Below are 13,893 nucleotides of genomic sequence, written 5' to 3'. Positions count from 1 at the left end.
TTTACCAACAATATAAGACCTGCTGAAGTCTGCAGTTTTGAATGGGCAGTTTCTTGCACAGACTTGCCAAAACCTCCCTAGTTTGGAGGGAGACGGCTGCCTTCTTTTAATCAAAAGTACTTTTTTGAAGAAGCCTCTCCCTCTGGTGATAAAGTCCGTCGCTCTGTTACCGGGATATATGAAAAATCTTGCTTTTGCTATTAAATCTCGAAGCTGGTCGTTAGCTAGCTCTAAATGCTGCGCTCCTTTATTCCTATTCGTCCCATCCCTACGTGATTTGCTTTTACTTACCACTCAGATAACTGTGCTAGAGCGGCCCCCACTGCGCTCCGTGACATCATGGAGGAGGCGTGGCTGAATTTGGGGTGGGAAGGGGAGGAGCAGAGTGTAGTTTGCCCTGGTATTGCGGCGCAGGGTGTGTGCGGAAGCAAAGAGGGAAGTCGGGCTGTAGTCGTCTTTGCCATGCCGCAGGGGGTTCCGCGGGCAGCGGCAGCTCGCGGCTGAGGGTCGCGCTGGGTGTCCAGGAGGGACAATGTATCTCCTGTTGGCGTTCCTCAGCCTGATCCCGCGGGCGGCTGGCCTGGGGGAGCTGAAGGCTTTTGTGGTCGCTCACAGCCACATGGACGTTGGCTGGGTGTACACGGTGCAGGTAGCTCCCTCCAGTTATCTGGGCTTTCGGTCCCTTGTGCTTCTGCCAGCAGTTGCCTGAGCGCCTGCAGCGATTCCAGCCACCCGGAGATAAGTTCCTTATTGGTGCTCCGTGTTTGCATGGTCTCGTGGGGGTTTCCTTCCTGCCTGTTTTATTCACTCATTCGTCCATTTTTATTGCAGCTCTTGCCCTACGTGTGTTTCCACTCCCTGGGCAAAGCAGTTTCAAACGCAGGGCAGTGACCCTAAAACAGATCAGTTTCACTTCTACTTCGTCCCCTTCCTTCCCTCCACGCATTGCTATAAACTGCAGGCCTGATCTTTTCCTTAGTGACCATTTCGGGTGATAAAATAACTCTACATTCTCTAATGTCCTGTCTGCAAAAAAAACAACTCCGTAACCGAGGTCTAGCTGAGATATAATATTCGTTCCTTATGCCCATACACGATTGAAGAATAGTTCTGTCTTGTTATGCAGACAGATTTGTACAGGAAAAGACCCTAGTGTGGGTACATGCTTCGGATCCAGCCAGAAGATGGCACTGGTGTTGTGTTCCTCCACCAGTAGATAGCAAGCGTGGGAACTCTAGAGTAGATAAGGCGTGGGGGGGAGGGAAGGGAGAGAGGCACGTTTCCCATTTTGTCAGGTTTAAACCTATGTAGTATCTCCATTCAGTAACCTTCAGTTAAACTGGAACAACTTATGTCTGTAGACATGCCCTAAACTGAGTGATGGCACCATTTGGAAGTCATTGCACAGTGGATAGAGCCAAGGCTCTTCTTTTTCTGTTATTATTTTGTTTAAAATTGCCCAGAAAATTAAAGATGAGTGAAAATAGGTGCAATACATTAACATTTTTAATACATATCAGAGTTGACACTGGGAACTGGGAGAATAGGAAAAAAAAGCAACAGAGAAAAGATAATTGAATGTAAAAGCAGTTTAATGCTGTAATCTATTTAATTAACTGAATATTACCATTATGTACACGTTCACATGTATATATATGTTTTCCACTATATTGCCTTATTTTAATAGCTTCACATTAACACTTAGACTAATTATTAACATAAGCACATACTTAATGTACAGGATTATCTTAACATAATCAGTATTTTCAGAAATCAAAATTGGGGTGGAAATTGGCTTAACATTTTGTAAACTTTTACAAGCTTTTGTAACACCCAGGTTTTTGGGGTTTGTATGTGGTATTTTTTATTTGTAAAAACTGAAAATAATGGACCTTTAAATATCAAGACCTACAGAATGAAGCCTAGTATTTAAATAATGTTTACAAATGGTTGTTTGTTTTTCCAAGGTGTTTGTTTTTCCAAGGTTTGATTGGTTTTCCATCCTGCAAGCTAGCCATGCAAGTGTAGCTTCTGAAAATCATAAAGAATCCGAGACCATGGAAGGTGGATATATTTCCCTATGTCTGTTCCTGCTCAGATTGATTCACTTAGTTTATTTAAGTTATATTTGAGTCAGGAAAGCTATGGAGCAGGCATGGTTAATTCAGAAATGTGTGTACATACCTGTTAGATTTTTTGTGTGTGTTTATTTGAGAGAACTCTCCCAATGCAATTTTTAGAAAGAAGAAAACACTTCTGCAGTATACTTGGAGCTACACTTTTATCAGTCAGTAGATTTCATGTGCTGGGATTGTGGTTAAGGGTCAGCTAGCTGAGAAATTGTAATTACTATTGTTAGAAAAGCTATCAGTGGGGTGAGAGAAATGTACTAGAAAGAGATATTTTTAAAACAAAAAGTTTTAACATGTTGATTGAGGTGGCCTTGGAGCCTTGTATTATCAAAGGAAATTAACAAAACAGTTTGAGCTAAGTAAGTGAGATACCAAGTAAAATAAATCAGACAGCTCCTTAATGGCTTTCATGTCTTTTATTTCCAAATACTTTGTTAGTTGTATAGATCCCTTTCATTATATGGATGGTGTTTCAGGCACTTGACATACTAGATGGACAAAGGATCAGAATTTTTTGTAGGGAAGTTTTCTTCTGACAGCACGACAGGGAATCATTGCTGTTCTTTTATTTTATTACTTTAAATAGGATTATTAAATTATTCCTTTAGTATCTTGAATCATACTCAATAGCTTCATGGAAAAACACAGAAGCACTTTGTATTTTGGGTCTGTCAGTGGGTGAAGATTCCTCCAAAAGAAATGAAACTTTAATTATCAGTTTCTAAGAAGACAAAATTACTTGAGGTTTCAGCACCTCTATTATTAAATCATAAGCATCAATAATTCCTTTGGTCAAAAACGACAGAGAACATCTATAGATCCTTTCAAAGCGCTTCTCTAATAAAATGAAACCTAAACATTATCCCTAAACTCTCTGTAAATGGTTTCTTAAAAGTTTGTTTTTCTTTTATCACTTCTGATTGACAATATCTTTTGGATCTTTGATTATTTCCACTCAGAGCATGAAAAATAAGATAATTTATTATATGAAAAAGCAAGCTTTTTTGGGTTCTGAAAATTGTAATATTGATGCTGAATTTTAACCTTAGATGCAGACCTGGAATGCAGTTGACTTGATAGCATTTTATCCACAGTCTGCCTAATATAGCATTGTGGATTCTGTCTTGTATAGTTTATATTGAAGAAAATGGGAGTTTTCTACACACTATATTTTAGCAATACAGTTCCAAGTCTCTGTGTAATTTCAGCAGTGTACAGCAACTGTCATAAAATCTTTTACAGTAATCTTTTCAAAATTGATCCTATCTGTATAGGAATAGGTATTTTTTACTATACGATTTAAGCTTTTATAAATATACACCATAATTGTTTTTGAGATAACTAGTTTGTTTTTTTAAATTAATGTAGATGTATCTACAACCTGGGATATAATTTAAACTGAAAAAAATATTCACATGTGCACTGTAATCTGTTCTGCCTTCATAAAGAAGCCCATTTGTTCCAGAATCCAGCAGAGCAACTTCTGGTACTCACAGAAATGAGCATCTCTCATCTTCAGTCTCTATAGCTGTGTCTACACTGCAGCACTATTTCGGGACACCAGAGGTAGCTATTCCGCATCTTTTGAGCGTGCCTGTTATTTTAAAATATAATAGGCTCACTATTCCAACATCCATGTAAACTGCATTCAAAAAGGAGTAAGGGATGTTTCAAAATAGTGATTTATTTTGAAATAAGTACTGTGTAGACAGTGCAAATTTTGAAATAAGCTATTTTGAAATTGACTCGAAATTTCATAGCTTATTTCAAGCTACAGGTACAGTGTAGACGCACTTTAGGGGCCTGATCCTGAGAGATGCAATGTGTGACGGTAAATACTGTAGTCAGTGGACACGGGGCTAGAGTTTTAATCTCTGTAACCTTGATTATGTCTACTGACTGAGGTTAGAAATTAGAATCAACTTTCTTATTTTATTACACAGAGTGCTTTCTATTCCTTTCAAAGGAAATGAGAATTTTGAGCTTTTAGAATTTTGCAGCGTCAGGTTGTAGATTAGCTTCTGGTTTCATCCGGGAAGGTCTTTGTCAAATCCCAGATTATTTTGACTGATTTTTATTATTAAGACAATCTTAGACATTCTCTTAAATCCTGAAGATTCTAAACATCTCATGTAGTCTCTTAGTCAACAAAGTAATTTGCAATTAAGAACTCTTGCTGCCTCAGCCTTTTTGGAATGATCATTGTTCCTCTCTTAAAATTCATTTTTTTTTGGAATATTAATATAGTTGGAATTTCATCTGTGTAAACTGATATTAAAACATCTATTCATAATCTTTGTAAAAAGTTGAGAAGTCTCAAAAATCACCATCTGAACATCTGATTATTTAGACAAGTGCTAAACAAGGTTTGGGGTCACCTTTTCTATAGTCAGGCATGCTCTCTTTATTCAGTTAATTGTTGAAGTTTTACATTAGATTTCTAATTTTAGTGAAAACAGGTTTTTATTGGTGTGTAGGCTTCTCATTTGGATTAGACCAGTGGTCCCCAACCTTTTGAGGTTGTCGGGCGCCGGGGGCGTGGCCGTTTGCCCGCCGGGTGCCAGGGGGTGGGGACACTAGCGCGCCCGGGGGCGGGCCCCCCCCTTGACGCATGCCCGGGGGCGGCCCCCCCTTGCCGCTCGTCCCCCCCAGATGCGCGCCCGGGGGCGGGGCCCCCCCGCCGAGTGCCGTGCGCCCAGGGCCGGCGCTCCCCCTCCCTTCCCCCCCCCCGAGTGCCGCGCGCCCGGCGCTCCCCCCGAGTGCCGCGCGCCCGGGGCCGGCGCTCCCTCCCGCCGCGTGCCCGGGGCTGGCGCCCGCCCCTGCCCCCCCCACCGAGTGCCGCACGCCCGGCGCTCCCCCCGCCAAGCGTGCTCCCCCCGCAAGCACCCGTGCGCCATGTGCCCAGGGCCAGGCCAGCCCCGAGCACCTGTCGGGCGCATTGAAATGCCCCCGCGGGCGCCATAGCGCCCGCGAGCACCGTATTGGGGACCACAGGATTAGACCCTGCACTCCTTATTCACACACAATTCTCATTCATTTCAGTGGACATTTTGCTTGAATTAGGACTGCAGATCTTGGCACCTTATAATAAATACATATTGATAGGAAGAAAGATTAAGATGTGTATGTGGGTGAAACCTATGTAGGTTTGTATATGTAGCGTTAAGACTTTTTCTTCTCAGACATTTTAAGTGTACATGTAGTATGTATGTGATCAAATGATGCATGCTCAAATGAGTACTAGTATCTATTTCTACATTTGTGTGGAGTCTATTTGTGCTAGCTGTAACAATGTGGTGAACAGATGACCAACACAGAGGTTCCTTGCATTTACTTCATGCAAAGTCATCTTTCCTTTTTCAATTTATTTAATTCTTACAAGTATTTGTGTGTTCTTTTTATATATAAAAGCAGCATTACTGTTAAAAAAAACAAGTGTATCACTGCAAATGTATACATTTCTTAAAAGAAATTCACAATGTCTTGGAGTGTTTGTTTTTTAGAGTTAATGTCTATCATGTGAAAGTCACACAGATGTTGGCAGATTGGGTTTGGCTGGTTGTAAATTGCCATTAGAGAAGGAGTGTACCCCAGAATATGTTCATTATGCGCACATAAATAAACAAGAAGTTGCTCAAGCCCGTGATAATTTATCTGATGAATATAGTCCACTTGTTGTTTCTGTTATTATGTCATTTGTATTCTGGAAGCACCTACAGATGTCAGTCAAAGCTTAGGGACCCCATTGTGCAAGACATTGTGCAGACACACAGTAAAAAGATGGTTCCTGCCATGAATAACTTAACAGCTAAGTAAAAGATGAAAGACAACATACGTACAGGGTGACCACTGTTATCCCCATTTGACAAATGGGGATCTGAAGCAAAGACAAAGTGATTGTCTGCCTGGGGTGCCAGTAAAGATCACTACGGAGCGTGATTTGTAGAGTACTCTAAAATGTTGCACTCTGTGGAGGCAGGAAAAGGGAATAAGGGAATTTGTGTGCAGCCATCTTGGTCTTGTTAACAAGAGAGCAAGAGTCAGGCTAAGTCTGTGGCCTGACAGCATGAGATCTGTAATTAGATGCTGCCTTTGCCTCTCGCCTCCATACAGAGATAAGGATAGAATGCTGACTCTGGCAGGGACCTTGAGATAAGGAGCATCTGGGTGGAACTAAAATAACTGTTAGCCATTGGTGTTTGTAATGGGAAGGAGCTTAGGGACCCCATTGTGCACGACATTGTGCAGACACACAGTAAAAAGATGGTTCCTGCCATGAATAACTTAACATCTAAGTAAAAGATGAAAGACAACATACGTACAGGGTGACCACTGTTATTCCCATTTGACAAATGGGGTTCTGAAGCAAAGACAGACAAAGTGATTGTCTGCCTGGGGTGCCAGCAAAGATCACTAGGGAGCGTGATTTGTAGAGTACTCTACAATGTTGCACTCTAACTGCCCTATAGAGATCCTGCTGGCACATTCTAACTCATGTTAACACTATCCTGTTTGAAATGGGACTACATGATAGCATACCTGTGGGGTCTAGAGCGCTCTAGTATGTCGCACTCTAAATAACGCTCCGATAGCCGGCTTTGCTGACACTGTGAAGATACACCCTAAGTGACATACCCAAGGTCATAAAGAAAGCTTTTGAAGGCGAAGATAATTGACTCCAGATCTTCCAAATGAGCAACACTGGACCAGCATTGTTGTCTGGGTGGCGTAGCCAAATATATTTTAAACAGACAGATTAAATTCAGTAGGTGTGAAATATGTCTTTAAAAGTGCAGTATGATACATTTTGCAATTGCCTTGCAGGAAAGCATGCATGCCTATGCAGCCAACGTTTACACCACTGTTGTAGAAGAACTAATCAAAGGAAAGCAACGCAAATTTATTGCTGTGGAGCAGGAATTCTTTCGCCTCTGGTGGGATACTGTAGCCACTGATGTGCATAAACAGCAGGTAAGTTAAGGATAGTTGCTGTTTTAACACTGGGAGTCAGTGCTCTTCTGTACTCTTACCTAGCTACATACATTTCAGAGAGCAGGGAGGGTAAGGCAGCTTAAAACTCACCATGCTACTGTCCTGAACCTGATGACACTATGTGCAACTCTGGTCACTTTCTCAGAGGACTTCTCTAATTTATACCAGCTGCTAACATCTCCAAGAGGGTGCAACTGCATCTGGGAACCAGGCTGATGTAGGAACATCTCAGCCAATATCTCTTTCCACTGCTTTGTTAGCAACATAGAGAGGAAGTAGCATAAGAATTGAGGGGTTCCTTCAGTGTGAATTCCTTAGGGCAGGATACGCCAGCTTTAGGGTTAGATTGCACTAGGAGAACTGACCTGCATTGGAAGACACTGGAATATTATATTAATCATCTGATATTTGTGAACTATAATCAAAACAGTAGTAAAGTAAAAGGACTATCTTTTTACTCAGGCATTGCACACGTATTGCTATTGCAAACAAGGCTGATGTAGTAACAAGAAAAAGTAAGAATCAGCAATGATACCTTTTGTGTACTTCTTGTGTTTGTGAATAATGGCCAGTGTTCCCTGCAAGCTGTGTGCTTGTGCAGCCACTCAGGAGAGAGTCAGAAGCTGCCCAACTGATTAGCAGAGAATCCACAGCTAGTTTTTATGTTTCTGTTGGTGGTGGACATTCACACATACTTCAGAGCATATAAAAACTATTCTGCACATGGATGGAAAAAATCTGCACATGGATAGAAAAGATGAGAGGATAGTGACTCTTCTCTTGTTGATCTTTAAAGTGTAGTTCTACTCAGAAAAGGGATTCTGAAGTGCTAGCATTGTTGAGGTTCCATGTTTATCCCTCACTGAATGTTTTTTTTACCTGTAATTCTGTCCAGGTGCCCCTCATATTTCTATAATAGAAAGATCAGAGAAAAAAAGTTTGTCTTGTGCATTTGACAGTATTCTCTGTGTGGTTCGTTTGACTGTTTTAATCAGTTGGTTTTTCTTAACTACTCCGAGCTTCCTCCTGTTATTTGTGTCGGTCCTTTACACCTCAGCAGAAAAGAGATAATTGTTTGTGCTTCGGAAAATGATACTGTAAATTCACAAAAATTGGTTTGGATACTCCTCCATGTATAGTATTTGAAAATGTTTTAAATTAAAATTGATCAGACATCAAATTCATGGTGTCTCTTTAACCTACGCTGTAAGTAATATGCTTTTTGTTTCTAATATTCATGTGCAGTTCCTTCAGGGGAGCTGAAATTGTGCTTCTGTATCTTCATTTTAACAGAACCAAGCAGTAAGAAAAGCTTCTGTTTACCAGCTCTGATCTCCAGAGTGCAAATTCAGTAGAAAAATTAAATGTTGTGTCCTCACTTCCCAGAACAGCTGCTGCTTTTAAGTAGCCTTATATTCTCATTTTGTTTCCAAGTCCATTTCAATACAAGGATTGAGAATCCTCCTGGTCCAAAGCCCAGAATGTTTGCTTTAGAGCAGTGCCAAAAATGTACTGCTGGTTTAAAAATGCAATGATAGTTTTAGCATTGGTTAACTTGAAGCCATCACAGTTAGAAACAAATACATGGTTAATCTTAAGTGTCTCAGACATTACAAAATGAATTGTATACCATTGGAGAGCTATGATACTAGCTTTCCAGTAATGATGATATTTGTTTAACATGAGCAAGTTGCCTGGTATTGAAATAATGTGATTTCAAAGTCCAATTATTGGCCTGCTTTTTTCATTTAAATTGTCATTTGTGGCTACAATTACAAAATTGTTACAGCAACGGTGTTTGTATTATTTGATAACTTGAATCCCATCTTTCAAATAGTATAAAATATTAATCTAGCTCCAGCCATTTATGATATATTTGCTTGTGATTGGAATGTAATTTTATATGTGTATGTAATATCTGTGTGTGTATGTTTGTTATCTACACACAAACACATACACAATAGCAAGTTAATTAGAACTGATCCTGCAGTGTGGGAGGAGGAGCACATGGAATGATGTGTACCACAGTTCGGCTTAGAGACAGGCAGGTGTGACCCTCTTAACTCATCAAGTGCAAATTTCCACACTATACATTCACATCTGAACCTTGCCTATACTTCCAGGGTTTGGTATCTGTGCATTATAGTGTGGGGAAGAGGTAGGGGAATGGACATGGGGCCACATAGTGATGGGGTGTGGTCACAGAAGACCCCTTGGGGAAGCATCCTGGAGTGCTGGGGTGCGGTCACAGAAGACCCCCTTGGGGGAGCATCCTGGAGTGCTGATAAGGCAACTGCTGCTCGTCTTCCTGTTCTATGGGGCAGAGGTTCTCAAACTTGTGATACTGCGACCCCCCCCCCCCTCAGTTGCTTGCGACCCCCTGGGGGGTCGGGACCCACAGTTTGAGAAATGCTGCTCTGGGGCATCTCCCCACTCTGTCCTGCTGGGCCAGCTCCTTGGTCTCCCCCCAGCCAAGACACCCAGCTAAGATCACTGTCCCCCTCCCCCAAGAAGCAGTACAGACACTGAAACTCTTCAGGTCCAAGGAGAAAGCAGTTTTGGGCCCAGCTTCCTTGGATACCACTCCCCAAATGGAATCAGAACCCCAAAGGAATTATTTAGGTAAACCCCGTTTAACACTGAAAGGGGGAATGTACACACTGGTTGCTCTCCCAGGTAACAATTATTTACACTAGGCTTGATAGTAAAAAAAAAAGTGATTTTATTAAGTACAAGCAATAGGATTTAAGTGGTAATAAGTGAGAACAAGCAGAGCAGAGTAGATTACAGACATAAAATAACAGAAAATTCTTACCTAATTCTAACACTAAAACCTCAGTACAAACTCATTACAAACTAATCCTAAAATTGTTCCTTTTCTAGCTAATCCTTCAAACCAGGGTAGCTCTTCACCCTGGGGTCTTTGAATCCCTTTCTTGGGAGTGCCCCAGCCAAAGACAAGGACCTTCTAGTGTCCAACTGTTTTAAAGATTCCCACTTTTGCATGGGATGTCACCTACCAGTTAGGGAGGTCATGTGACTTCCTAAAACCAAGCACAGCTAAGACTTAAGGACAAAAGGCTATTTGCATACGATTGGCCATACATTGAGGCATCCCAGCATTGGAAATACCCTTAGTGTCTTTCCTTGGCACATTTAAAACCATAAAGCATTCCATACTTCATGTCTAATTTTACATACAAGAATGATACATAAACCAAAATAAGATAAACAGATCCAGTGGATTATGATACAAAGATTGATAGGTTACATGAGACAATTTGTTCAAAGCACCTTTGAGTTAGGCATGTCGGCGTCCATTTTCTAAAGCATGGCAGGGAAGAGGGGTACATCACACATGTTCTTTTGACTGATCCTGGCCAGTACACAGCAGTACATTTGGAATGATGAAAACAGCTCTTTCCTGGGAGTATTTGGAAATAAGCAACGGGAAATAAACTGAATTGCTCAGAAGTCTATGTTGGACTTAGAGCTGGGCTCAGAATAAGTCCTCCCTTGCTGCTTTCCCACCCTCCCACCAAAAGAAAAAAAATGTTGGCAAGTACAAGAGTGGGCCAGTACAGATTTGGAGGTGCTGTGTGTCTAAGGATGGGTGTCATTTAACTTAATAATATTTTAAAACATATTTGTAACCTCTGTGTAGTTCCACAAAACTCCATGCCCAGAATTCTGGGTCAAAAGTATCTCTTTGGGGCATGCCCTCCAAAAGAGCAGTGATAGCCTCAGATGCTTTTCATGCAGATCAAGAGGCAGTTCAATGCCTAGACCAGATATCAGTTATCTGGCTTCCCAGCATACTAATCAGTTGCCACATTCAGCTGGAACTAATTTACAAATGGTCCAGCCCTAAAGCACTGTTACAGTATTGTGAATGACTATAACCAAAATTGACAGTGGCATCACAGCTGAACAGAGATTGGGGCATTTACTCAAAAGATCCTGGGGAGAGAAATGTAATAGCTGTGGAACTAGAACACTGCATGCCAGATTTTTAGTTGGTAGAGAGCAAAATATATGTTCAAACGGACAGTGCTTGATGGTACCTGGGACTTCAAAGCTAATCTAATGATTCAGAAAACTGTACTAAAATTCAGATAATAGCAGCTTTATGATTTATCTTGGGTAGAATGGAACCAGATTATCATCAAGTTTTTCCCATATTTTACACGTTTGTTAAAATTTGTACTCAAGTTGTGGTTGATTAAAGAGGCAGATGCTTCCAATTTCCAGTAGCAATAGAATCTGTAAATGTTTTTTCTTGGGCAGATTTTAGAATATACTTAAGAATTTTAAACTAGAATACAGTAGGCTTCCGATAATCTGGCACCCTTGGGACCCAGGGGTGCCAGATTATAGGATATGCTGAAGTATCGGGAGGTACTCCGGCGGGGTGCTGTGACAGGTTTACCAGGCCCCGCACTGCGTTGGGGGCGGGAGGGCGAACCCTCCGCTGTGTTGCAGGGAGGGGTGGAAGCCCCGCGCAGCCGGCCTGCAAGCGGCAGAGAGGCAGGCAGCTATTTAAGACGGGTGGGCAGGGGTGGGGGTGTTGATGGGGAATGCTGCCTGCCTCTTGCCCCCTCTCCGCCGCTGCTGCTTACAAGTTTCACTGCTTGCAAGCCAGCTGCACGGGGCTTCCACCGCCTCCCCACAACACAGCAGAGGGTTGGCCCCTCGCCGTGCCGTTCCCTGCCGACTGCCTGCCTGCCTGCCTTAAATGGCTATCTGCCTCTTGCCCCATCTTCGCCGCTGCCTCTGGGCAGCTCCAATTGTCCGGCTGGCCGGAGCACTTCTGGATTCCAGTTGGTGCTGGACTATCAGGGTGTCAGACCACTGGATGCTGGACAATTGGAGTTTTACTGTATATAGAAAAAAGATTAAGGAACACCTTTGTTTCTAATAAGATATCCCAAACTGCTACAGATGAAATAACTCCATATGTACATCAGATCTCTTTTTTATAAAAAAGGAATTAATCACCTATGGCAACTGTATGAGATCTGTGTGATACTTTGGGAATATAAAATAATTGGACTATAGAAAGAAAGAATGGTAATTTGTACACAAAACAAAAGAGAACATTGATTAAGATTCAGCAGTGTTGCATTATTGTTATTATCGACAAAGCTGATATCTAACACTTCAACCAAAGCAGCAAAAAGTTGGAAAGTGAGCAAAAACTTAGATTCCTAGAAATGTAGAGTTGGAAAGGGCCTTGAGAGGTCATTTAGTTCAGCCCACATTGTTGAGGTAGGATCAAGCACACAAAGATTAGACTTGGCAGGTATTTGTGTGATCCCTGTGATTGATTTTTTTTAAAACTACCAGTTAGACCAGGGGTTCCCAACCTTTTTCGGTCCCCGTACTCCCTTGGCTTTTAGTAAACTCTCCCGTACCCCCTATTCAATATGAAAGGATATAAATTCTAGACTCTAGAATCCAAAACTTTTTTCACTAACACTACTACTTTTGAAATATTTCAGTTTAGGATAACCTAGTTCTTTACCAAATATTCCCCGTACCTCCTTGACAAGTTTCTTGTACCCCCTGGGGGTACGCGTACCCCACCCTGCGATAGACATTCTGTTGTGGAGTTTTGTTCCGCTAGCAACCCTTATTGTTCAAAAAAAATTTCCTAAATCTTCCTTGTTGACATGACAGTCTTTCCCATACTGAACTGCCTCAGCACCCACCCCTGACTCCTCCCTAGTTGGTTCTTCTTTCTGGGGTTTTTAAGCATCTCTGCCCTGCCCTTTCCCTTTTGTGTGAGGAAAAGTCCATTAAGTCAAGTATAGACAGGGCAATTGTTTTCCAGGGTCTGTTGTAGGGATGTTACATTTAGTTTAATCAACTAGTCGACGGATTTTCAATTGAAAATCGATAAGCTGAGGAACCACAGCAGGGTTAGCAGCAGGTTTAAAACATGAATTTAAAAGGCCAGTGCACAGCAGCGGGGACCCTGTGTGAGCGGGGAATCACCTGTCCCAGCTCAGGCTGGGTCCCTCCTGCTCAGCGTTAGCCTTTTAAGTGTATTAAGAGCCAACAGGCTCTTAACACACTTAAAAGGCTGGTGCACAATGGGGGGAACCTGGCATGAGCCGGTAATCAGCTGTCCCACTCACGCTGAGACCTCCTGCTGTGCTTTAGCCTTTTAAATGTATTAAGAGCTATTTCTGGCTCATGCTTAGTCCCTGCTGCCCCTCTGCCTCTCCTGTGCCCCGCAGAGACGGTACTAGGGAGAAATGGATTTTAAGCTAGCTCCTCCCAGCACTGGCTCCTGTTCTTCCCTTCCCCTCCCCACCCCACTCCTTTGCTGCCTCTGATAAGTTTTTGCTTATCGGATAGTCTACTAGTCACTTGCATCCCTAATCTGTTGCATGTTAAATGTTCCTAAAATTGGTCATTCAATTTCACTCTTGACTTGTCCTTGCCTTCAGGTGCTGGCTACATATCTTCTGTCCATTACCAGAAAAATAAACATATATCATAAAGCTGGACAATGAGACATTTGTTTTCTTTGCTTTACTGCTCCAGTGTGGAGCCACAGCAGTGTTTCATGGTAAATCCACCCTTGATTGATCGCTGACCTTTTTATAACACCCCTTAATGTATTTGAAGACTATTATCAGGTCCCCTCTATCATCTTTTCTGAAGACTGAACGTGCCCAGGGTTTTTAAACCTTTCCTAGTAAGTCAGGTTTTCTAAGCCTTTTGTCACTTTGGTTGCTCTCCTCTAGTCTCTCCCCAGTTT

The 13,893-nt window shown here is 42.0% G+C and overlaps 1 protein-coding gene across 1 annotated transcript in view; it reads left to right on the top strand.

The window, feature by feature from the left end:
- Positions 1 to 387: 387 nt before the first annotated feature.
- MAN2B2 (mannosidase alpha class 2B member 2) overlaps positions 388 to 13,893 on the top strand; it is a 41,956-nt gene continuing 28,450 nt past the window's right edge. Inside the window, exons 1-2 of the mRNA XM_075930762.2 lie at positions 388 to 649; positions 6,957 to 7,103. Coding sequence (XP_075786877.2) covers positions 533 to 649; positions 6,957 to 7,103 — 264 coding nt within the window. The 5' untranslated portion in view covers positions 388 to 532. The remainder of the gene's footprint in view (positions 650 to 6,956; positions 7,104 to 13,893) is intronic.

This window comes from Pelodiscus sinensis, chromosome 4 (assembly GCF_052426305.1).
Source record: "Pelodiscus sinensis isolate ZL-2025 chromosome 4, ASM5242630v1, whole genome shotgun sequence".
In the NCBI taxonomy this organism is placed as follows: Eukaryota; Metazoa; Chordata; order Testudines; family Trionychidae; genus Pelodiscus; species Pelodiscus sinensis.
This window is presented reverse-complemented; position numbering and strand designations above follow the sequence as displayed.